Source organism: Notolabrus celidotus, chromosome 4, assembly GCF_009762535.1.
Source record: "Notolabrus celidotus isolate fNotCel1 chromosome 4, fNotCel1.pri, whole genome shotgun sequence".
Classification (NCBI taxonomy): Eukaryota; Metazoa; Chordata; class Actinopteri; order Labriformes; family Labridae; genus Notolabrus; species Notolabrus celidotus.
Genome location: NC_048275.1, coordinates 35,021,513 through 35,047,827, shown reverse-complemented (window position 1 = coordinate 35,047,827; position 26,315 = coordinate 35,021,513). Strand labels below are relative to the sequence as shown.

General features: G+C 42.5%; 2 protein-coding genes across 2 annotated transcripts; one reads left to right on the top strand and one right to left on the bottom strand.

Moving 5' to 3' along the window:
- Positions 1 to 14,196, bottom strand: eif3s10 (eukaryotic translation initiation factor 3, subunit 10 (theta)). Its single transcript, XM_034682562.1, has 22 exons — positions 13,914 to 14,196; positions 13,291 to 13,481; positions 13,031 to 13,167; positions 12,687 to 12,850; positions 10,707 to 10,906; positions 10,366 to 10,574; positions 10,104 to 10,275; positions 9,875 to 9,979; positions 9,653 to 9,751; positions 9,434 to 9,550; positions 9,136 to 9,321; positions 7,139 to 7,486; positions 6,950 to 7,054; positions 6,762 to 6,875; positions 6,552 to 6,674; positions 5,879 to 6,032; positions 5,472 to 5,653; positions 5,026 to 5,216; positions 4,474 to 4,934; positions 4,157 to 4,298; positions 3,828 to 4,045; positions 1 to 830 (listed from the first exon to the last, which is right to left on the bottom strand). The coding sequence occupies exons 1-22, from the start codon at positions 13,960 to 13,962 to the stop codon at positions 643 to 645; spliced, it is 3,855 nt and encodes a 1,284-aa protein (XP_034538453.1). The 5' UTR covers positions 13,963 to 14,196; the 3' UTR covers positions 1 to 642.
- A 1,940-nt stretch (positions 14,197 to 16,136) lies between these two features.
- Positions 16,137 to 26,314, top strand: dennd10 (DENN domain containing 10). The gene is made up of 10 exons (XM_034681370.1): positions 16,137 to 16,327; positions 16,412 to 16,466; positions 16,785 to 16,981; positions 17,091 to 17,170; positions 17,260 to 17,408; positions 18,358 to 18,469; positions 18,855 to 18,955; positions 19,091 to 19,198; positions 19,276 to 19,370; positions 24,470 to 26,314. The coding sequence occupies exons 2-10, from the start codon at positions 16,421 to 16,423 to the stop codon at positions 24,635 to 24,637; spliced, it is 1,056 nt and encodes a 351-aa protein (XP_034537261.1). The 5' UTR covers positions 16,137 to 16,327; positions 16,412 to 16,420; the 3' UTR covers positions 24,638 to 26,314.
- Position 26,315: the final 1 nt, after the last annotated feature.

Below are 26,315 nucleotides of genomic sequence, written 5' to 3'. Positions count from 1 at the left end.
TGAGTTAGTGTGATGGTGGGCAAACATCTTTATTAATAAAGGCTTTATCTGTACACATGCAAACCTGGCTTTATACCACGACTGCTGCAAGATGGAACCATACCCTTTAAATCAAGCCAGACCAATTGGATAATCTAAGCATGCATGTGAAAATGTAGAAGCATCTGAACATTGGATGAGAAATCAATAAAACATGAACAATTCTTAGTCACTGCCATTACAGGAGCTGGAGATCTGAGCCGTACTAGAACATGGAAGCAGAGGTTAAATATTTCAATGAGGCATTTGGTGACACACTGAGTTTGCATTGAAAGTCGGAGCAGGTACATTGCTGTTCTGAAATCAGTTTTACTTCAACATGTAAGGTGGTTACACTCGTTACCATTGGGGCAGTCATGTTTACACTGATGGTTTGCACATGGCCTAAGAGCATGATCTTAGTTACTGTTTAATCAGCCAAAGTCAAAATAAAAGGAGAAAACTATCATCTACAAATATTTAGTTCAAAAAGGAATTACAGAAGAGTGTCAGAAGCTTGTAACCAGAAATTTACCGCTGTGGATAACCAGCTGATAGGACTCTTTTTTTATTATCCCAAAACCATCCATCATTAACCGGCTGACTCGGATGCTCGGTGGTTGCTCAGCGGCGGACAGTAGTCCAACCGTCGTCATCCGTCTCGTTCTTGGTGCGACGAGGGTTGTCTTTGTCAGAGCGCCACCCCTTCTCTCCGTCTGGCTCAAGCTCCCTTTCCCTCTCCTTGGGTCGCTCCACTGCCTTTTCTTCACCTCCAGCTCCACCTCCTCCACCTCCACGACGCCACGATCCACCTGCAGAGATAAAAGATGCTCATCAGGAGAAATTCAACCAGGAAGGTTTGAACGTGTCGAACCTGGTGGTTAACTTGTTGAGACAAAGGTTTGAATGCATCTGGACCACAGACTGTAAATAATGGACGTAGTATCCGTGACGTCACCCATCTGTTCCTGAGCGCCATTTGAAGCCAGTCGTCGGCGGGAGCCTTATTGGAAATGCTGAACTCAACCAAACTTAGTGTGACGGAGTTTGAGCCTCCTCGCCAACAGCTATTCGTTCCCGCCTGTCAGTCAAGTCAGTCATGTCCTTATTTGGGCAAAAACTCGTAATCTTAATATCTTCTGAACCGTCGCATTCACAATTCACCCCGTACAGTGTGTGCCGATAGAGAGATTAGCTAAGCAGAGCCAAGACATTTTTTGAACCAGGCTGTGAACATGTTTATTTCTGCTGTGACGATCGTCTTCTTTGAATGGGTGTGTATGTGGTTTCTGGTGTTTCTGCAGCCAGCCTCAAGTGGATTCTTGATGAACTACAGTTTATAACACTTCCGTATGGGCTTCATATTTTGGGAACAGAGGTTGCTGCTTGATCTTGACAGATGAAACCTCCACTGACTGATTACGACTCCCTCTGATACCTCATCGCTGTGTTTAACAATAAAAGTTCACGCATACTTATAAAGTATTTTTTGTAACTTGGTGACTATATGTGGTGCTGTCATTACAACAGACGCTGTGTGGATTTATGATTGTGATAACAGCGAGAATCAGTCCTTCAAGGAAGTTTGATTCATGCAAATTTAACCACTTCAATCCTTTTCCACAAATTGGACCTAGCATCTTATGTCCTGTGTGTTGTACGTTATCACACTCACCTCTATGATACAGAAATAGTTGCGCTCATTAGATTTGCATTATTGTGGAAACATGAGGGGGTGTTGTTTAATGTGTTTTAAATATCTGTGGACAGTAATCTTGTAATTTTGACCAATCTCTGCAACTTTTCTCTAAATTTGATCTTCCCCCAAAAGCATCAGCGGATTCTAAACCAAACTTACTTCTGATTTGAAATGACTGATCCTGTTAGGTCTGTAATGTTGTTTGAATAAAGGAGGGTACTGATCACTGAAATACTGAGTGAAATGTTCACTTTATTCTGGACTTTAAATGGCACTGAAATGAGGATAGCCGTTTCAAATTAGTATGTAAGTATTCGGTTTGTATACATCTATGTTGCGTCTGCAGACTCGGGGAGTAAAACCGACCTCTGCCAGAAAGGCAGCAGGACCTTTCTGAAGAATTGGTCACAGATTTAGTGTTTCTTGTTTTATTTGTCAGTATGTCGACGTCTGTCTTGGTACACAGCTACAGCTATGACATGTAGCTATGTAGCTATGCTAACTAGCGCTAGCACTTATCCATGATAAATAAAAATCATCCACTAGATCTTCAAATCTGCAGACGTGGGGAGTAAAACCGACCTTTGTGTTTATTAAGACAGCCTACAACTAGCATGCCTCCCTCCTAAGCTCCTTGTTAGCACACGTGTGCAGGGAATGAAAAATGGAGGAGAGTTGAGTTGTATTTTATACAGTCTATGGACTGAACAAGCTCCGAGCTCTGACTCCATTACAGACCGGATATTGTTATGATGTAACAAAAACACGGAAGTCTGAAACGGCTCGTTTCACACACATTTACAGAAAGGTGTAGAAATCAGAACAGGGGCAGAATGGATTTTTTCCATTTTTGGGGGGTTTGTAGACATGCCAGGGAAACATATTTCAGGTAGAGACCCATTAAAAAGTCAATTTTGCATGATATGTCACCTTTAAGACGGACCATGATATTGACAGCTAGCTTAAAGATTATTTGGAACTGATATCTATTGAGCAAGCAGCATCAGCACTTGTAGATCCAGGCAGTGGCCACAGAGGCTCTTTGAATTGTATTTTATTAGTGATAGATAAAAGGCCTTGATGGCTATTCTAAAGATTTAAGTTGCCAATCACTATGAATACAGTCCAGTACTGATAGACTCTTATTGACACTTGAGTTTTAAACCCCATCAATTTTTGAATGAACATGAATGTATACATTTTTTTCTTTTACCTTCAATTTTCTATCTCTTTATCTATACACTGAACAATATTTACGCTCCACCCCTTGCTCCCGAGTCTTGTCCGGTTGTAGGTTCTCACGTTTATTTGTTTGTATATTTTTTTGTTTTTCTCTTTTAGTTTGTGTATCAGTGTGTGTTAGACCTTGTCCAGTCAGAGTTGTGTTGCTGTATTATAATTTTGTGTAATAAAAAAAGTAAATAAATAAAAAAAAAAGATGGACCAGAAGTGATGTCTGAAGATCGGCAGCTTGTTATTCCAATGAATGGCTTTTTATTGGAGAGTTGTTCTCAGGGGATATCAAAGTGTTTCACTAAAGGCTGATTTATACTTCTGTGTCGAATCGACTGCGTAGCCTACACGGAGGTCCGCATAGCTCGGGTACCTACGCAGAGGCCAACGCACTTAGCTGATGTGCACCTCCTCCAAAATGTTACCATGCGTCGAATCAACGCGGACCACAAGCCCTGTGATTGGTCTGCATAACACACTGAATCGCTATGGAAAAGTAAACAGAGATCGTAGCGGGGCCGGAAGCAGGCGACCGGCTATCAGAGAGACCTCACTGCCCTCAAATGTTTCAGCGGAGTATTGCTGCGCGTCACGGACACATCGACGCACAAGTATGTGGTGCTCATGTCCGTGTCAACCCCTGCTGCATAGAGGAGACGCAGAAGTATAAATCAACCTTGAATATAAGGCTCATAATGTTGCAAATTTAAAAGAAGCTTCCCTGAGATCAGATACTTCAGACTGTAATGATCGCGGCAGAACCAGTAAACCCCTGGAGACTCTGCTGCGATGTTTGGAACATATTGAGACTGATCTGGAGGTAGATCAGAAGAAGCTGATATGTTCAAAAGTAATCCCATGCAGAAACTGTGCTTACCTTCTTCTTGAGGTTCTCGTGGTGGTGGGGCTCTGACTTCACGGTCATCCCTGCGGTCTTCTCTGCGGTCATCCCTGCGGACCACCTCACGGCGGTCACCACGGCGGTCTTCTCGGTCGCGGCGATCGTCACGGTCAGTTTCTTCTTTGCGGGATTCTCTCCAACCCCCTCCGCCGCCTCCTTCCTCAGCCCCTCCTCTCCTCCAGTTATTGTCCTCTCTGTAAACACATAATAAACACACAGTTACACTGGAAACAACGACACGCTCTACATTTACTGAAACAGAATGAATGATTCGTAAACTTTGGTCAGAGGTCTATCAGGCTCACTTTGGAGGGCGTCGGTCTTTGAAGCTGTCCTTATCCTCTCCTTCACCATTATCTGCTTCTTCCTGGCCTTCATCACGGGGTGGTCCCCAGCTCTCCTCCCTCGCCTTCTCCCGCTCACGCCAACCACCGCCTGCAGCAGATCCTGTGGATCCAGATTGTGGTTGATATTGTGTAAAGGCACAGAGCTTCAGACAGATGATTCAACATTTCCTGATTGTAAAATGTAGATTTTTTACAACTTCTATATTTATGATTTATGATGTTTTAATTCATGTCCATCACACCACATGTCAGTAGCTCAGTGTCAGTCAGCTTACCAGGTCTGGCCAGGGGCTTCCATGGTTTGGCATCATCACCACCACGACGTGGTCCATCATCCATGCCTCTCCTTCTGTCATCATCTCCACCTCTCCTGGGACCCCAGTCTTCATCAGCCCCACGCCTGGGCGCCCTCATGTCATCCATGCCTCTACGAGGACCTCTGTCCTCATCAAATGTGCGCCTGGGTCCACGGTCATCATCAAATCCACGCCTGGGACCACGGTCATCATCAAAGCCACGCCTAGGGCCATCATCAAAGCCTCTGCGTGGACCGCGGTCATCATCCAACCCTCTGCGTGGAGGGCGGTCGTCATCACCACCACGTCGCGGGGCTCGATCGTCCTCAAAGCCACGCCGGGGTCCTCGGTCATCTCCGCCCCTGCGAGGAGCTTCTCCTCTTCTGAAGGAGCCATCTTTCTCCCCACTGTCCTCCTCTCGGCCCTCCTGTCTCCAGTCCCTTCAGAGACACACAGGTGTTATTAAAGGAGCAGGGCTTCAGAGGGGGTAACTACAAACATGCAGGTTTGACATAGACCACCATCACACACCTTTCAGGCACAGAACGGCGCCATTCTGAATCCCCGCCTTCGGTACGTTCTGTACGCTCTGGACGCTCTGTACGCTCTGTACGCTCTGTACGCTCTGTACGCTCTGTACGCTCTGTACGTTCTGGACGTTCTGTACGCTCTGCACGTTTTCTCCATCCTCCTCCTCCTGCTTCCTCCTTCTCACCCCAATCCTGTACAAGCAAACAGATCAATCAAGACACAGTGGACCATCACACAGGGATCATGATGTTTTATGATAAATCACATCTGTTGTATTTGTCTTGTAATTTGGTGTTTTTTTGCCTAAAAACACCAAATTACAAGAAGTAAAGGGTTTGATTTTGCTCAAGTTGTGAAATACCTGTTATCATAATGGCATGAAACTTGAACATACAGTGAGATTTGATGGATGACCTGTACGCCCTGACCAAAGATCTAATTTGTACCTTGGCTTTCTCCTCAGGGGGGACTCTTCTCTCCTCCTCACGACGCCGCTCCCTCTCCTCAATCTCCTGCTGGCGAGCACGCTGCTTGCGCTCTTGCTCCTCAAGCTTACGCAGACGCTCCTGGTACTCCCTCTCTTCTTCCTCGCGTTGCTGCTGTTCCAGGAGTTCCTTCTCCTCTCGCTCTGTACCAAAAACACGAAGTCACATGGGATTCAGGATAATACAAGAACGTTTCCACAACAGCTTCCCTTCCTTCCAAAGTCTCCAAACATTTAGTGCAAGTCTCTCAAAACAAGAACTTTTAGCTCTACTGCAGTTATTTCTGAAAGCATGCACTCTTTAGTCCTGATGGGTGGTCTCAGTGGTCTCTCTGAGCCAGCTCACACATGTAAACAGAAAATAATGACCTTTCTTGAGCTGCTCCTCGTGGATGCGCTGTGCTTCTTCCTCTTTCTGGCGGTAGAAAGTGTTACGCCTGTCCTCTTTGCGCTGCTTTTTCCTTTCCTCCATGCGCTTCTTCCTCTCCTCCACCAAGCGCTCCTGGAAAGCTTTCAGTTTTTCCTTCAAAGACATGAGAGCGTATGTGAAAGCACTGCTGCAAACATAGAATTGTGTCTCATTTTCTTCAGCCATACAGCAGACAGTCCATGAAGAGTCTTAAATGTGCCACCAGTAAAGGGACTTTGGGCTGGAGTCGTTTCATACTTAAAGCTTTGTCAGAGAATTTTCAAAATGAAGCAGCAAGAGTTTTAACAAGACCAGAAGGAGAGCTCACATAACGCCTGTTTTAAAATCTTTACACTGGCTGCCTGTTGCTTTTTGTGTTGATTCTAAAATTCTTTTACTAGTTTTTGAGGCGCTGCATGGCCTCGCACCAGACTACATCTCAGAGATGCTTTTAGTGTATAAACTAGGAAGGCCTCTCAGATATTCTGCTGACACACTGCTGCCCTCTAGTGTCCCTCTCTACAAATACACTCTGCAATCTGGCCAAGTTCAACATAGCTGGTGACCTAAGCTGTGACGTCTGTATCGGTGGATCTCTGATCTTCAGTATCAGATGTTAAGACATTATCTTACCTCGTAGATGAAGCTACGGGCAGCTGTTATCTTGGACAAGAAGTTTTCTTTGTCCTCCATCATCCTGGACATGCGCTTCTTGTGCTCCAAAGCCTTCTCCCGTTCAACCTTCATGTTGCTGATCTAAAGAAACAAAACAAATAATGTTTACATTGTTGATCCAAACCAAACCAGGTGACACCCCTCACCTCAGGTTGAGAGCAAACATACCCGGTCCTCTTCCTGGAGCTCCCACAGCTCCATGTCCTTGACGCGCTGCTCTTCATAAGCCTTCTTGATCAGGGGGATCTCCTCCAGGCGTTTGGCTCTCTCAAAGTAGTCGATCTGGACGGAAGGAGGAGTCAGTGTCCAATTCACATCTATGAACATGACAGTTCAACAAAGTATCTCCCTGTTACCTTCTTCTCCTGGTTCTTCAGACGCTCCTGGAGTTCTTTCTTCTCCTTCTCCAGCTGCTCCACTTGTTTAGCCATGATGAAGTCAGGGTCCAGCTCCTCAAGGTCCTGTAAAAACACATCTGTTAGTCTCAGATCTTCACTTTAAATTACTACGACATGTTACTTTGTGTCTCCAAACAATCCATTTACTTCAATATCAATATCCTTGAAGGCCTTGGCTCCCAGCTCGGTCTTCTTGATCTGCTCCAGACGCTCTCGTACGGTCTTCTTCTTGATCTGTTCGTGCTCCTGCATGATGCGCTCTTTCTCCCTCTCTTTGGCTTCCTGGCGCAGACGCTCCTCCTCGGCTTTGCGGACCTTCTGCATCTCAGCCTCGCGCTGTTCTAGCTCTTCCTTCTCGCGCTGGATGTTCAGGCTCTCCAGGCGCTCTTTGCGCTCTTCAATGGTCTGTCTACGAGCCAGGATGCGCTGGTGATCCTTTCGGGCATTCTTCAGGTAGGCAGCGATAGCCAGCTGGCTCTGCTCCTCACGCTCTTGCTGAAGAGAAACAAAACATGAGAATGCAGTTTTTAGCAGAGAAATGACCTCATGGAAACACATGAATCAAATTCTGTCTGGTTTCTGTTTGTCGACCAGTTTAGTACTGAGCACTGGCATTCCTGCACGTTCAATAGTTTGCAGGAAATCAGTCTTTATGGAGAGAACAGTCGGTTTGCTGTCGCTCCCAGAGGAGATGTCATAAGGCGTTTTTCTACTGGAGGAACTTTACCCCTGAACTACGTGTGTTATGACCGGTGGACTCAGGGTCTAAATTTAGTTCAGGGGTAGATAGTCTCCCCCCTACAAAAGCCCCTGCTTGGGGGGGTAGTACTTTTGAAAGGTCCCGGGACTTTTGGGGGGCAGGGTCTACAATGCTGATCGTCTCTGATTGGTAGATTAACCTCAGTGTTTTTATTCCGCCCTCCGTCCACAATAACATCACACACATCTGTGATTCACTTGATTTCTCTTTCTTTCATTAGTTTTTATTTGTTCTATCTTTTTTGTATGTGTGTGTACTTTTCAAAAGAAGAAGCTGTGATTCTCTTGATTTAGCAGCTTGTAACAGTAGTCTTCTCTAAACACACCGTGAATGTGTCTCTACCGGTGTTACGGTTTTAAAAGTGACCCTGTAAACTGGAGACCTTCAGCTGAACATGTGTCAGTGTTTCTAATAAATTATAAAATGGTGCTGTGTCATTAAAAACAGCATATATACCATTGTTAGGATACCATTTAGTGGCTCGAAGGGATATGTGAGTCTTGCTACTGTTCATTTTCTAAAAGCGTTTAAGATCAATTACTTGAAAAGTATAAATGCTGTCATGTTGAGTCCAAAAGGAATGAAATGACCCTCTGTTTTAAAGTATACAAGTGGTATTTACTTGATTCAAATTAAAGTGTTATCTGTTTATCACTATGGAACAGGTCTGAAGTATTTACATTGATAAGTTTTACAATACAAATAGTTCAAAGGGCAACTAAGAGTGCAAATGGTAGTACGCATGTGCTTAATCTTTGTTACAATTATGAGGGGGTCCTTGGAAAATGTTCTCAACTGGAAGGGGTCCCTGGCTCCAAAAAGTTTGAGAACCCCTGGTCTAAAGACGTTGATGAGGGATGCATCCGGCTGAAAGTCTCCAGTTAACAGGGTCGCTGTTTAAACCAAAACACCGGCCGATCTCTGCCACGGCTTTTTGAGTTCAAAAGGATTTTAAAGCCGTGTTGAAACGTCTTTGCTACTCGCGCTTATCTCCTCTCACGTGTTGATTCAGTGAATCCATCTGTGATGAAATATAGCACCATCTAAAACAGACCAGCTGAGTCTCTTCATGCTAACAGGCTAACTGTTGTGTTGCTCATAATGATACCTGCCTGTCCGTCTGCTTCTTTGGTGTCATCTGTGATGAATGGCATTGGTCTTTGTTTTACTGCCCTCTACTGGTCTGGTGGTGTAGTTCATTTCCTTTTTTTTTCTCCATATGTCACTGGCCTGATTTGCACAATCTACTTAGGGCCGCGGTCAAAACGCAGACAACAATGGGGGGCACAGGAACCTTTTAGTTTACGGGTCAACTATTTCTGGGGGCTAAAAGACCCCGGAACTCTTAGTTGAGGTCAGGTGTAGGAGTAAGAGAAGGACTCACCAGGAGGGAGGCGGGCTTGATGACATGGATGGCCTTGGCCAGAGAAGCAGACATGGCGGTCAGCTGGTTCCTTATCTGCTCTGAGGGCATGTTTTGCAGGAACGGGCCCACAGGGGCATCCTCTTTGGTGGAGTAGTTCAGGTCTGAGCCGAAGCTCAGAGTTCGAGAGGTGTGGTCTATACGGACCTGTGAGGGAGAGGTGAATAATGGATAAGTCGCACTCTAAGGTCTTTACATGTTCTCAACACAAAACTCTTCAGTGTGTTCATCAGGACTGTTTCTTTAATCTTGATGTTACCTGCAGGTCACAGTGGCGGGCGGCATCCACAATGGAGCGCTCCAGCTGGAAGGCATCCACAAAGGGAACCAGGGAGGCCAGACGGGTGAACTCGATGCTTTGATAGATCTGTGCAACCTGAAATTGAGGGCACAGACTCATAAGAATGATTTCGAGCAGTCCAGTGTGAGTGTTTAAAGTTCGAGCATGTCAGGGGTTTGAAAGACTCGAGTGACTTACTTGTTGAAGAAGCCTCAGGATGGTGTTACTCTGCAGATGAGGGACATACTGCTGCAGATCAGCTTCCTTCTCTGCCTGGTCTCTGACCCAGTTCAACACCTGGTAAGAGAGAAAGTGAGGTGAGATGAGGATTCATCACTCACAGTAAATGTAAGGAACTGATATTATTAAACTCTAAGAGACTATTTTTGTTATCAGGCTGGTTGCTGTTAGATCACTTACCTTGGTCACTCTCCCACTCAGCTTCAGAGGATGAAAGTCAACTTCAAGCCAGTTGTAAAGTTCTTTCACATCTGGCACCACGTACTGCAGCAGGTTGAACCTCACCTAAAACACAGACATGACGGTAAGGATGTAAAAACATCTCCAGGCTCATTCAATCATCAGTTTTACAGGATCAGATACACGTTTTCATAACAGCACATCGTTCTGAGGTTTATTTGAAGTGTACCATGTCATTGATGAGACTCTGCCGGGTCGGAGGAGACTGCAGGCCGAGGAGGGTGGCCAGCCTGCGATGTTTCTCTACAATGATGCCGTCCATGTCCAGCAGCCGGGCGATGTCAGTGCGCTCAGGAGTGATGGGGATAGACAGCGTGGCCAGGAGGACTCGTGTTGACATCCTAAACAAAGACAGCAAGCACTATTAACCATTTGGTCACCAACACCGAGTCGTGTACGGTGTACTCATCAGCGGATCATAAATACGATACCTTTGCATCTCATCTTGGGTCAGATTCTTACGCATCTCCCTTGAGAGGTGATAGAGCCTGTGGAGGGTGCAGGCATGGAAGAGAGCGTTTCCAGACTTCCAGAACACAGTGGACACCTTGTTGTAGTAGTTGGCCATGAGCTGGGGTTTTGGGGGCTTCTTGGAAAGAGCGAACAGGCCGTGGATGTCCTCAACAGCCTTGAAAGCTTCCTACAGAAACACAAACAGTTCATCATCAGAAACGCCGTGATCAACGAGAACACAAATCACAGGAATGGGCAAACTAGAAAACATGCACGAGTTCTGTTGTGGTTATTTTGGAGACTGAGTTGATGCACGGACCTGCCAGAGCTCCATGCTTATGGCACTGTCTAGCTGCACCAGGCGTGTCTCCAGGTGCATGGACTGGCTCTCAGGGTTGTTCAGGTTGATTGCAGTGCTCTGGTTGTGGTGGCGCTGGATCTGACCCAGATGCATACGCAGGTTGTCACACAGCTTGCGGAACTCGGCCTTACGAGTGTACTGAAGGCAGAACTTGAATGCTGGTGGAAAGATGTCAAATTATTCATTAGTTTGTTACATTCAATGTCATCTTAGTCAGAAATGTAAAGCATACTTTTATGTGTTCAGCTTTACTTTGTCACCTAGTGAGTCTTCACATATTAGTTCTGAATGAACCGTTTGAAGAAGGGACATTTACTCATTGATTTCCTGATTACTGGTTGAAAATGACATACTGTCATTCCTACAAATGGTTCCTTTATACATAAACTTTCATGTAAACAATGAAAACTGAGAGATGACAGTAAAAGGCATTTGCAAACTGAGTCAGTATGTTTCTAAGTGTTTTTCAGATCTGGGATAATAAAAAAACATTACGCACAGAAACCTGCACACTGAGTCTGTTAAGTTTATTTTCCTCTTTGTGAATACTTGCAGTACAACACTTGTTGAAAAGGGGAAAAGAAAACTGGGTTTATCCCCTCCGTCAAACAAGACAAGAGCAAGGAGTTCGATCTGATACAGGAGCTGCAGAATTATCCTGATCACTTCCAGGTATATTTCAGGATGTCTTGGTCCAGTTTGATTAAAAGGAAGACCACCAATGTCCGTGAAGACGTTGATCCTGATCAGCAGCTAGCAGTATGTTTGAAGTTTGACACACAAACACACATTTACAACTGAGATGTGGCATCCTAAAAGTGTGCATAGACGCCTGGATCTGTGGATAGTCAGACAAGATTTAAACAAGTCTAGGGTTGTCCATGTTTTCTCAGCTCACAGGACCCTTTAAATGAATTAATCAAATGCCAAAAAATGCTGAAAATTGAACCTGTTCTGAAAACAAATGAAAGTTTCTGAATCAGTGTGCAGACAACTGGCACATCCTGATATCTTGTTTCTTTTTATGTAATTATAGAAGGAAAAAACAGACTCAGTGTGTAAAGGCCTGCAGCCTGTTGCACCAGCTGTGTGTAAGTTGTGTCCTAAGTTAGAGTGTAAAGTCCTCACTAAACCACACGTTGAAATGAGTTAGTTTGTAACTTAAGTTGTGTCATTGTTTGGTTCATCTGAACTAGTAGACCGTAACGTCCAAACTAACCACAACATGTAGCAGATATGAAGTTTACACTTCCAGCAGCCAATCAGAAGAAAGCACCAATTTTGATGCATTGTTATCTTTCGTGCCTAATCATCTCAGAATTGACCAACAGCTGAAACGAACTTCTGCCAACTGCCGCTGCTGTCACAGAACAACAACAGAAGGTATGTAAGTCTTGATAAAGTGTCACAGTAAGGTGATAACTTTAGCCTACAGCCTTAATCTGCAGTGTGTATAATAACAGTGACATCGAGTGGTGAAATGATCAACTACAACATACGTTAATATTCTAGAAATCAAATCTTGGTCATAATATTTTTCCAAAGGATGTAATCTCTTGCAGATATTGCGTTGCAGACATAATCTAGCTGGGAGAACTCTCTGTATCTCCTCATCCTCCAAACCATCCCACCTTTCAAAACGATGCTCCATGTCAACCAGTACTCTACGGAGGACTTTACACCTACTAGGAGCTTCTTACACTACTAAGTGTAAGAATTAAGGTGTAACTTAGGCTGACGTTGGAACTGTCTCAGCTGGAGCAACGCCAGAAACGATAGCAGAGTGTAAACTCCATCCTAAATGAGAAATTACATTCAAACTAGGCTACGTTTGAGCTTACACACAGCTGGTGCAACAGGCTGCTGAACTCTAACACATGAATGAATAACACACTACGTTCATATAAATATACATGGATGAATATCAGGTGCACTTACCTTGCTGGGCAATGTCATGGTACAGGCGCTCCACCTTGGAGTTATTACGCAGCAGGTCCAGGCACTGGCGATAAGACTCCCACAGGAACTTCACCCAAGGAGTGAGTAGCAGGCGGTCAGTACGATCCTGAGTGTCCTCTCCACTCACAGCACTCAGGAGCACACTGGAAATACAACAGGTTTGATATGAACGATACATCCTCCATTTAACATACACAATCATGACGTAAGCTTATAAAATGTGTTAAAGGCAATCCTGCAAATTACGTTCAGACTCTTTATGGATGAAGACATTTTGCAAATACAGATCTTTTCTGCTTCCAGTGTTTGAGACTCCTCCTCACCTCTCAGGAGTCTGGATGTTGTCAAGATCCTCAATGTCCAGGACCATCTGCTGGGACTCCCCCTTGGCAGTCTCAGTCTTCTCCTCTGCCAGCTTAAGGTAAGCCCTGACCACATCTTCCAGGGACTTGATATTAACCTAACAGTAAAAGACATCACAGCATTACACGTCAAGTCCAACAGAACCCAGAGTCAGCACTTGATCAGTGTGTGCAAGCATCAGATCCTCCTCCTCCTCCTCCTCCTCCTCTTCCTCACACACCTGCTGGCAGATGTTCTTGTACTGATAGAGACCCTCCTTGGCCAGGTGGCTTTTGCGGAGATCCACGCACAGCTCCAGGTACTTGAGCATGATGGGCTCGTGGATCTTCTGCCATGTTCGATGTTTCTTGCTCTTGATGACATCGTACAGAACATCCAAGGCTGGCTGCTTCTTGCCAACCTCAAGAAACTCTGTAACATGACACAAAATAAAAGACAAAATTAGGTTATAATACATGTAAAAAATAATCCATGTACTGTTATGTAATCCACATTACAATGGCATATCACCTAATATGTAACACCGTTAGCTTAACAGTGAGGCCTGTGGTGGTTCGTGAAAGTCACAGAAGAACAGCTTGATGCTAGGAGACTGTAAACCACTACAAAACTATCAGTCAACCTATAACTGACGTTGTGATTAACTCTTTAAGGGTGTGTAACAGGTGTCTGATTTAGCAGCACGCTTATTGAAGCATCAGCAGTAAATTGTAAAGGCCTGTTTGCCGGGCTAACAGCAGAGCCGTGAGACAGCAGATCTCCTCCCCGCCATGTTAGCTAAAAGTTAGCATGAAGGTCTGACACGTTAGAGGCTGTTACAGCTTCATTTCTCCACACACTCACCGTTTGCTCGTTTCAGAGCATTCTCCGGTCGTTGAAAGTACGCCGGCATGGTGGCGGCGTTCTATCGGGACTCAAACTCGGCTGACTCGGGTGAATTTTGAGAGATTTCTCCAGTCCATCCACGCCACGCACTCAGCCGCTCCAACGGTGCTAGCTGAGAAAGGAAGAACCTCGTGAGCGGCCTAGCTAGGGTTGCCAGCGGGACGCGTCACGCGTTATCCCCCTAACACGATGTGCACCTCTCCCGTAGACTTAGAAGAGTTTATGTGATATGATTGATTATTGAATAAAAGAATATGCATGTATTTAAACTTATGTGTACAGCAACATCCCCTTACCGCCTTCTTTATTTGACTTTATCAATTAAAATGTATCGAAATATAACACATCTGTATCTCCGTAACGTGCGATCACAAACTTACATTAAATGTATAAATTATGTGTAGTGTAATAAACTGATAGGTCGGCTGAATATGACATCTTTCAATATAAATCTACCGGACGATTCTTTTTGGTATTTTAACATTGATAACCGCGTCGTTCTAACGGGGGTTTCAACAAACCTGGCAACTCAATGTGAACTGGGTTCCCGTATGAGCTTCCATGATGGTGCGTTTAAGTAACCCCGGTAAAAGTTCCATTAATATCAAGCAATGACAGTTTCATACTTAAAGCTGCTGTTGGTAGTCACAGAGTAAACATTTGTTCAGAGAGAGGGACTTCGACTGTCAACACTATCCCTCCCAACCAGATTTGTCCTTGAAATGATCTCCTGGTTTTCGGGGTTAATATTGCAAGCATAAATGAGTGATCAGCTACAATTTATTGGCCTGTCTTCAGAATCAGAATCAGAAATACTCTATTAATCCTGGGGAGGGAAATTCGGTCATTACAGAGCTCTTATAAACAGTATGTAAGAAAGTCGAAATATTAATAGAAGAAGGAATAAAATAATATATAAATATTAATCAAATAAATTATAGATCAAATAAAATAAAATAATAATAAAGTATATACAGAAGCGCAGAATAGTTAGAATTAAGACATTGGTTACCAATATTGTTTTTTCAATATCCGATACCGATGCTCGATATATAATGTTGGTGTCATATTGTTGGTTTTTTTGCATTTATTTAATTTTTTTTTTTAAATAATAGTATCCATTACTCCACGCACGTTACAGTCTAATAAACATGGTTATCTTATCCAGCAATGTGTGTTGGTGCATCTTTAATTAATTCATGGAGTAGGAAAATTCATTTGGTTATGCTATAGATTTCAGAACATGACTAATATTCATTTTAGAATCAATATTAAACTGCATTATTCAATATATCATGATATAATTTATATTAACATTAGGCAGTAGCTGTTTTAAATCTCATATGCTGTCATTTAAGATGAAAATCTTTTTAATTTAAAGAAGATGATGGACTGAGGAAATTTATAGCAGAATACAGAAAGCACTAACAGTTCAGCAGCAGCTCCACAGACGAGGCTGCCTGCAGTGTCTGCAGACATTAACTGTCTCTTTTTATAATCCATCTAATCAGCGCAGACAATCAGCCAACCAATGAATCAGTCTATCTCTAGCATGACGGTTAGCTGTGTAATTTTGTTACCCCTAAGGATGAAAATATTGTTTACAAATCAGTATGATGAGGTCATGATAAATTGGTGAATTTAAGATAACTTAACTTTATTCTGTGTGCTACCTTTTGGTACTGAATATCCACAGTTCATAGTTCAGATTGCTTTATTGGCATGGACAGCTTGGTTATTACCAAAGCAGAATGAAAAAAAAAAAAATAAAAAAATGCAATGATATAATATTTTATTATATTGTTTTATTTTTTTATTTATTGGAGTTTTAATACATAACTTCAGATCTTCCTGTATCAGCAAAGTCACAGCTGTCCTATCATTAAACCTAAAGGCCCAAAAAAACCTTAAAATACTGCAGTTTACAAGTGTTCGGAAAACCATTACATGTAATCTGTGGTTCTGTTTATTCTGATTTTTAACATTTTTGACTGCTATTCTAATTTATAATCTAATCCGATCTACATGTATACAGAGGAGATGTAGGTAGGAAATGTAAAAAATATTGGATTAATTTATTATCAGCTGATTCCTGTTATTCAACGACCAGGTTTTAAAAGCCTCAAGACACGAGTGACCGCGAACGCACCACCAACCGTGAAGTATGGCCTGCTCTGATTGGCTCTCTTCAGAGTCTCCTCCCGCGAAATCCGTCTATCCCGGAAGAGGAACGAGATTTCTCACAGTGAAGAAGGAAAGTCTGTTGACAGCCGAAATCCCACCCAGGCCACCGACATTAACAACATTTCTCAGTGTTTTATCAAACCTGACAAGCATCGCTTTGTAATACAAGACGAACAGGAGCTCTCAAGGTATCTCGCTGTGAAGGCAGTGTTCACCAGGGATGGTTGGGACTTCCTCCTCCTAAGTTAACTTGTGGTTTTGAACTCTTGCAGGTATGGAATATGGCAGCAACTGAGCCGCACCTTATGTTGAGCGTTGGATTAATCGGTAAGCTGTGTTCACGGGTCGTTGTGTTTGTCGGTAGACTTTGGAGGGATGTTGGTGCCTCAAAGTCCGGCTACGTTAAGGAGGATCACATGATACCAATGTGACCCAGAAGTGTCTCATCAGCAGGGCTCCTTGTCTTTAATTGGCTCATTGCTCCTTCATAATTCAGTGATCTTTAAAATCTGGTCCCAGAGATGTTAGGTGCATTTGATAACGCAAACACCCATGGGATAGGGGGTCAGGGGTATTCATAAAGACTGTCTATGTATAAATATGTGAATGTTCATGTCTGATGGCCTGTTGTTTTCATTGTCCCAGAGAAAGATGTGAATGGAGACACACTGTGGGTGTGGTGCTACCCCTCAGTGGGCTCAGACCTGAGGAAAGTCCTGCTCAGTAAGTGCTGTCTGACACACGATGGCCGGGACTTCCACACCTTTGTGTTTGGTCAGTTCAGGCGTGTGTGGTACTACATCACCACCGTGGAGGTACAAGAGCCCACAGCACTTCTCAAGGTAGAGCATTCAGAGACTCCTTTTGTTGTTTCAATCATAAATAAGGAACAATGAGAGTGCAGCATTTCTATATTTACCATTCTACTTTTGTTCCTTTCTCCCCTTCAAGGTGACTCATTTTTCAGTAGTTGTTACAGCGAAAGACTTCAACCCTGAGAAGTATTCTGCACTCAGTAGAGTCCTCTGCAGGTACACGTTGCAGCTACATAGATACTGTTTACATTTCTATAAAGAGGGTTTGTGTGTATCTAACTAAGTGTTTTGGATTTGTTATCCAGGATGTACATCAAAAATGGCAGCCCTGTGAAAATGATGGAGGCATATGTCACTGTCCTTACTAAAGGCATTTGCCAGAGTGATGAAAATGGATCTTTTCTAATCAAGGACTATGATGTCCGGAAAGCGTACTTAGCTGGCTCGGTCAAAGGTACGTGAACTCTGCCCTAAAGAGGTTCACTGATGAGAGTACTGAATACTTACACTACCAGTCAAAAGTTTGGACACACCTTCTCATTCAATGGTTTTTATTTATGTCAATTATTTTCAACACTGTAGATTAATACTGAAGACATCAAAACTCTGAAATAATCTGGTTTTGCCATAATCTGGATTACAACAGTAGTCAAATAGGGCTATCCATTGTGTACTAACCCTACCTCTGATCAACACAACTGATGGTCTCAAACACATTAAGAAGGCAAGTCATTCTACAAATGAACTCTTGACAAGGCTCATGTTAATTAGAAACCATTCCAGGAGACCACTTCATGAAGCAGACTGAGAGAATACCAAGAGTGTGCAAAGCTGTCATGAAGGAAAAAGGGGGCTACTTTACAGAATCTAAAATATAAAACAGATTCAGCTTGGTTTAACACGTCTTTGTTCATTCAATAATTCCATATATGTTCTTTCATAGTTTTGATGTCTTCAGTATTAATCTACAGTGTTTACAATCATTAAAAAAAAATACAAACCCTTAAATGAGAAGGTGCTTCCAATCTTTTCACAGGTAGTGTATATTTTTGTGTGAATAGTGGCATTATTTCTATTCTTAGTATGTTTTTTTTACAGTCACCTGTAAGGAGACATATTAGTTATTATCTTCTGAATGCAGTAGTTAGTTTCATCCTAAGACAATCTTCTGTTTTGGGTGACAATAAAAGAAAACCCTGAAACAAGAAGGTCCTGCAAGAAGTAGATGTTAAATTGTAGAGATTATCCTGTGCCTTACAGCAGCTTGTCGTCCTCCCTTAGTGTAGTCAGTATAGCAGACAGCACATACCTGATAGATCGGAAACTTTGATTTCACATTCTTGATTTCTTATGAGATAACAGCGTCTCATCCACCTCCCTGTCATGTTCCTGTTCCTCCTCAGATGTGGTGTCTCAGTTTGGTATGGAGACGATCATCCTTTATACAGCACTCATGCTGAAGAAGAGGATCATCGTCCATCACCCTCGAGTAGAAGCTTTGTTGGAGTTTACAAGGTGCACTTTATGTTTGAAGGCTTCTCTTTATTTTTTAAATAACCCCTGTGAGGAAAAGTCTCAGCAGTCTACTTTAGCAGTGTTCTTGCATTCCTGTGTAAATATAAAGGACAGAGCCTGGATGGATGGTCGGAGTTTCATCCAGTAACTATCATATTTGCTCATTATGTTACTGAAGTATTCCTGGAAGCAGACTCTTCCACTTCTTCAAGCATTTAAGCACTTCACTTTGGACTTGAGCACTTACAAGAGGCATGCAGGCTGAATCAGAGCCATTACAAGATGAATGTGATTTTAAAACAGTTAATTCAACTGAAAACATCCTGATGGAGTTAATGAGGAGAAGGATTTAATCAGTGAGCAACTCTCTGCTTGCTTCCCCCAGAGTTCTTCCCTGCTTGACGTGGCACAGGAAAGACTGGTCCATCCTGCACCCATATGTGCATCTGACTGACGCTGAACTAGAGGATCTGAAGAAGTGCCCTGGTGAGGCTGCCTTCTGGTTCATGGACTGTAATTAACAGTAAACCTCCTCACAGTTGGTTATTAGCCACCATCTGCGCCGTTCTCTCATGGAGGGGGATTTAATATTTATGCACCAATATGTTCGTGTTTCCTCAGGATATGTAGCGGGATTTGTTGATCCAGAAGTGAGCAACAGAATGGACTTGTTTGATGTGTATGTGAACCTCCCAGATAGTGTGATCACTGTGTCCCAGAGTGCCAAAGGTAGAGTATGTTCAAAGAGAGAGAGCGCTTTGATTCTGTGTAGCGGTCCAGCATTGATGTTCAGTATGTTCCCACAGAGGCCATGGCTATGGGGAAGTTACACAAGGACATCGGGCAGCTCATTCTTCAGTCTGCAGAGGATGCTGAGAGGTCGGACAGTCAGGTCATCAAGGTAAGAATCCCACGTTACTCTCTTCTTAATCAACGGGGCCCGTATGCACGTCCAGCCATTAGAGATGAAAACATGCCTTTCGTACTAATGATGAAAAAAAATATTGATTAGCGGTCTGCATGAGACAGGTTAACGCCCCAACACTATGGGGCGCCGTTTGTAAGGTTGTGCACACCGAAAAAAAACAGCAACATTTCTTCACACTGAGCTCCAAAATATCATAAAAATGTAGAGTGAATTTCTAAAAGTTGCTTTTTTATCACATTTAGAAGAATATTTGTGATCCTTCACAATTAATTTTGTTGTGAAAAATGTATTCAGTTAAAATCATTGTTAAATCCAAATGCTAAATATAAATCTAAATGTCAAATCTAAATCTAAATATTAAATATAAATATAAATGTTAAGTTTAAATGTTAAATGTTGATCTGTGATCCTAACTTTTTAGCTGATATGCAAATTCACGCTGCCACCTAGCGGTAATACCAAAATAAAAGCGTCATAAAGCAATACAGACTTGCAGTGTGAATTTGCATATCAGCTAAATATTCCGGATCAACATTTAACATTTATATTTAACATTTATATTTATACTTAACATATTTATTTATATTTAGCATTTGTATTTAAAAATTATTTTAACTGAATACATTTTTCACAACAAAATTAAATGTGAAGAAGATCACAAATATTCTTCTAAATGTGATAAAAAAGTAATTTTTAGAAATTCACTCCACATTTTTATGATGTTTTGGAACTAAATCTGGAGAAATGTTGCTGCAGTGTGCACCACTTTACAAACGGCGCCCCATACAACACAGCATTAAATTTAATGGCGGTAGACCCCACCATTACAGGTGCTAATGGCTGGATCACTGCACCTGTTAGACTGTTTACAGGATGGAGGACATCGTGCTTATGTGTTACTGTTTAAGATGAAATATGCAAAGACAACAGATGTTTAGGGATCGAATGAATCATTTGGAAAAGTATGACGATGTTGAAATACACAACAAATTTAGACTTAGGAAACGCAACATAATTCTTAGGTAACCTACCAGCCTAACCTAACACCGTGAAGTGAATCCTTCCCAAACAACTCCTTTAACAAGTCCTCATCCTTCAATAGGGGGACAGGTGGTCCTCCACCTGGACCACGTTGGTGGCGGTGCTTGTTGCGCAAAGCCGCTGTCATGTCGCTTATTTTATTTTGTAGGTCTTCTACTGAGCGCGCTCAGAAACACCACACGCATTTACCCGGTTCAAGATCTGAAGCCAAACTTTCCCTTTCTCCTTGTTTGTTCTTTTTGACGATTGACTTGCTGATGATAGCTTTGTTCATTCTATATTCTTGTAATCAAATGTTCATTTCTTCTTCTGCTGAAAAACAGTTTTTTCTTGATCTTCTCCCAGTCACAGCGGTACCACTCGCCATGTTTATTGTTGTTTATGCGTAGTAGGCATGTGCAATTCAAATTTGTTGGATAGGAGTTTTCTATGGAGAGAATATTGTGTCTTTAATATGCAATCAAAAATAATGGATTTGAGAACAAAAAACAATTTTGCAAACAAAATTATGATTTGAAAAATATGAAATAATGCTATGAATAAAGGAAATATATTTGTGATTAAAAATGTATCTTTATAAATCCACTCTTTTTTTGTTACAAACAAAATTATTATTCTCACGAACCACAGATTCGTTTGCGTTTCCAGTTTTTGCGTTTGCGTTTCCAGTTTTTGCGTTTGCGTTTCCAGTTTTTGCATTTGCGTTTCTACATAACTGTCATGGGCGGGACCTCCCCTGAGAGATGCAAGAAGCCTCCTGATTGGTCAGTCTCACTCAGAGAGACGGTGTGACAACTTCCGCCCCAACAAGTTGTTGCCGCTGTTATCGCCCTACTGGTTTCTACGCTAACTGGTTTCCGTGATCCAGCTGTGTTGTATTTACTTACAGACAGGCGCTGTGTTCTGCTTCAGACAAAAGGTTCGCCACACATTTAGAAACATATTAACAGAAGTTCTCGGGTCTCATCTCACATCTACTGCAGCAACAATGGTCGGATCAGTGAGCAGTGCATCACAGCTACCCACGAAAGTCATTAAATATGTAAAAATAAAGTATTTTCAAACTTAAACGGAGTTGGATTCGTTCCCACGAGAGCAAAATATGATTAAGTCAAGAGACCGCTACCTAAGCTCGTGAGCCACGAAGCTCACATTGATTCAGTGATTCTGACAGGTATCAATCAACTACGTCATCATCCAGGTCACAGCCAGGGAACATGTTAGTCTGTGTTCACCTGAAACAACTGGTTTCCTTGAGTTCATATCAGGAAATACTGGACCATGTTTAGCGAAAGTTTCCTCCAAACTACGGCCTTATTAACCTATGAACTGCAGCACACTACTACACTTCACTCTGTGACAGGTAAATACTTTATAACGGTGACCATCTAACCCACAGAACTCGGTTAAAATACACCTTTAGACGGTTTACGTGGAGCCGTGGGAACACAGTGCAGGAGGAGTTTTCAAGTCGTGCCTCAGTTAGAGTCTACTGCAGGAAGAATAACTCGGGTGAAGGAATCACAAGATCACAGACATCTACAAAAATACAGCTAAGAAAAGACAAAGGACAGTGTTGCTCCGCAATGTATTTTATAATCACTATTTAAAACATTATTGAACTCCACGCCAGGTAACACTTTACCTGATGTTCGTCACTTTTTGCCTTTGTGAATATGTGTAGGTCTGAAGTGTGCTGTAAGGCAGCAGCTAATAAAGCATCTCTACCTACAAACACCTTACTAAATATATTGAGGTATTTCCTCACACAGACACAGAGTAACCTGTTGTTTTAGACGAGCACAGACCAAAATGTTACCCCACGTGAGCGTGTATAATATTTCAGTGACAGAGCTATAACATTTCAGTAGAGTTCGTGGCATAGTGGTTATGTTTGTGGAATGAGACTTTTGGACTCGTGAATTTTGTTCGCGTAAGATCGAGTCTGTGTTTTTGTTCGTCTTTGCATATATTTTTGTAGATGTCTGTGATCCTGTGATTCCTTCACCCGAGTTATTCTTCCTGCAGTAGACTCTAACTGAGGCACGACTTGAAAACTCCTCCTGCACTGTGTTCCCACGGCTCCACGTAAACCGTCTAAAGGTGTATTTTAACCGAGTTCTGTGGGTTAGATGGTCACCGTTATAAAGTATTTACCTGTCACAGAGTGAAGTGTAGTAGTGTGCTGCAGTTCATAGGTTAATAAGGCCGAAGTTTGGAGGAAACTTTCGCTAAACATGGTCCAGTATTTCCTGATATGAACTCAAGGAAACCAGTTGTTTCAGGTGAACACAGACTAACATGTTCCCTGGCTGTGACCTGGATGATGACGTAGTTGATTGATACCTGTCAGAATCACTGAATCAATGTGAGCTTCGTGGCTCACGTGCTTAGGTAGCGGTCTCTTGACTTAATCATATTTTGCTCTCGTGGGAACGAATCCAACTCCGTTTAAGTTTGAAAATACTTTATTTTTACATATTTAATGACTTTCGTGGGTAGCTGTGATGCACTGCTCACTGATCCGACCATTGTTGCTGCAGTAGATGTGAGATGAGACCCGAGAACTTCTGTTAATATGTTTCTAAATGTGTGGCGAATCTTGTGTCTGAAGCAGAACACAGCGCCTGTCTGTAAGTAAATACAACACAGCTGGATCATGGAAACCAGTTAGCGTAGAAACCAGTAGGTCGATAAAACCGCGAAGGGAGACATATCAACATCGAGAAACAGGTACGTTTTGCGTAACATACCTGTCTATTTTCTGTCTTATTGGTGCTTTTAAGGTTACACTTGTTGTTCGTTCTTCCAGTGTTTTTTTCCCCTAACCGTTTTAGACGGCGGTATCAGACATTAACACCTAACACGCTGTGTGCTCGTCATAAGTGACTGACTTTATTACCGCCCGGCTCATAATAACAGTTACCTCAGTAAACTGCTTCCTGATGCTGCTTTCTGGTGCCAGCGACAGTGATAAATAAAACATGATCAAACCCTAAGGGTTGAAAATCAGTGAAAATATGGCCCCTTTTATGCTTTTAGTTTCTTTTTACTTAACTTAAAGGAGGAATGACCCCTCAACAATCCACACACATGCCTCCTGATTTGTTCTGATAGTATATCTAATGAAAAAGTTCGTTTATTTATTTATAAACAGGCCGATAACTATGAAATTAGGATAACTGTCACTAAAGCCGGGCGGTAATAAAGTCAGTCACTAATGACGAGCACACAGCGTGTTAAGTGTTAATGTCTGATACCGCCGTCCAAAACGGTTAGGGGAAAAAAACACTGGAAGAACGAACGACAAGTGTAACCTTAATAGCACCAATAAGAGAAAATAGACAGGTATGTTACGCAAAACGTACCTGTTTCTCGATGTTGATATGTCTCCCTTCACGGCAACAACTTGTTGGGGCGGAAGTTGTCACACCGTCTCTCTGAGTGAGACTGACCAATCAGGAGGCTTCTTGCATCTCTCAGGGGAGGTCCCGCCCATGACAGTTATTTAGAAACGCAAATGCAAAAACTGGAAACGCAAACGCAAAAACTGGAAACGCAAACGCAAAAACTGGAAACGCAAACGAATCTGTGGTTCGTGAGAATAATAATTTTGTTTGTAACAAAAAAAGAGTGGATTTATAAAGATACATTTTTAATCACAAATATATTTCCTTTATTCATAGCATTATTTCATATTTTTCAAATCATAATTTTGTTTGCAAAATTGTTTTTTGTTCTCAAATCCATTATTTTTGATTGCATATTAAAGACACAATATTCTCTCCATAGTTTTCCAGGAGGTTCACTGGACATATGATGTTTTGCCACAGCCTCGCTGTCATGGCGCAAATAGTTAATTGGACAGTTATTTGCAGTCGTGAATGCAGCTAACGCTACGGCCAAATGGGCCGTTCCATAACGGTACGTTAAGACTAATGGTCCCGTTTGTGTAATGGCTGGACGTGCAGACGGGCCCTGATCTGAGAAATGTGTTGATTCTGAAATGACGTCCCCTCATTAATACACAGGACATCTCTGTGAAGACCAAAGAGATCCTGGCCAATCTGGTGGCTCTGGCTGACGAGTGTGAAGACTCCAAAATAACACTGGACGGTTTAAAGCAGCATCATTTTCCTCCGGCCACAGAGAACTTCCTCTTCCATTTGGCAGCGGCTGAGCAGCTCCTGCGGATATAAACGTTTTTTTAGACTGCAGGAAGACAACATTCCCACAGCACAGACTCTGATGTTGTGTTTATCTTTGTTTGTCTTAAATGCTTGTAAACACTCAGGATGATCAACACAGTGTGCAGAGGGGACTCTCTCACAGTGCCCTCCATGTGAGGGAGGAAAGTGTCACTCACATCTGCACTCATGTACTAACACACAACACAGCAGGGCCAGGGTCTGTTTACTGAATCAGAGGATACTTTGGCAGTGCTCTCATTTTATGACAACAATCCTCATGCAAAGACCAAAATCTATCTTTTATAATGACTGATTGTGATGTGTGAAGGTCTTCAGTGGGAACCAAGACCACCGAGGCCAAGCAGGAGGAATGTTGGAGAAAGGAAAAACAGTAGATTTTGGTTCTTTCATGAGTTTTGCTGACTAAAAGAAAACTAGAGGACATTTCCTTCCTTCTCCTTCAACATGAGTCAGTCTGAAGTGTTTGTGTCCAGCTCAGTGAAATGAAGCAGATACACTGTCCTCTTCCAGCTGGTCCGTCACTTACAGACACCACGTCACTGATCAGGTTCCTGTGTAGAGAAATATTTGTTGCATGTGGAGAAGAGTCACGGCCAAATTCCACCAGAACCATGTCCGGTCCGTCTCCGATCCGTCACAGCACCGGATCTGATAGGTTTCTATTCTAGTCGATGTGTTAACTTCCACTGGATCCGCTCTGTTCAGGCTGCGTCTCTGATCCGGCAGGTCAGAGCCCTGACTTTTATTTTTTGCTGGATGCCAGAGCACGATGCATCAATCTCAACAGAGCAGATGGAGCGAGACAGGAAGTCAGGTTTCACCAAAACAAAATGAAAACATCCGGTTAATTTTCAGAATAAAACACTCTGTGTTATCACCAGATCGTATTTCACTTAACTACAACAACAAACCGTCATGATGAGCGGAGCCAGGCCTGGAGTCAACAGGTCAGAGGTTTTCAGAGGACCAGAAAGACAACATGGATGAGGAGAGGAGGAGGAGAATCCTTGATTCCGTGATTACTGCAGGAAAACCTCGGTCACATGACTCCAGCTGTCCGGCGGTCCTGCTCCGTGCTGCGTTCTGAACGAGAGAGCACAGATCAGTAGATCGGAGACGGACCGGTCACAGATCTGGTGGAAGTCCCATGTCAGACGCTGTTTTATCTCAGACTGTATGAATGAATGCAGCTGCAGCAGCTTCATGAACTTGTGAATAGAAAGTGCATGAGGTTATGGAGAGGTTATCAAATATTTCATAACGTGGGTTAATCAACATTTTAAACAAATTTAAAATATGTTCTAATGAATTAAGTGTCAAACTAAACTGCAGGCACATGTAGTTGTGTTGGAGCTTCCTGAAGACGTGTTTAGTAAAAGGTGATTGGGTGCTCATCAATCTTACTGTTTAAGAATAACTATTGGTGCTCTCTTCAACATTGATTCCTTCATGTGTGTCTTTTTTAATCAGTGTGGATATGTGCCATTGTTTTAATACATTAACTAAAGATTTAGTGTCTCAGTATTTCAGACTTTCAGACAAGACATCAAGTGCAATATGTTGAGATGCTCCTGTAACTAAAAAGTCTAAATGTATTTTTTGAATTGATGTAAGATTTCTTAAATACAAATATATCTGCTATTCAAACAAAACAAGTACCACGAAG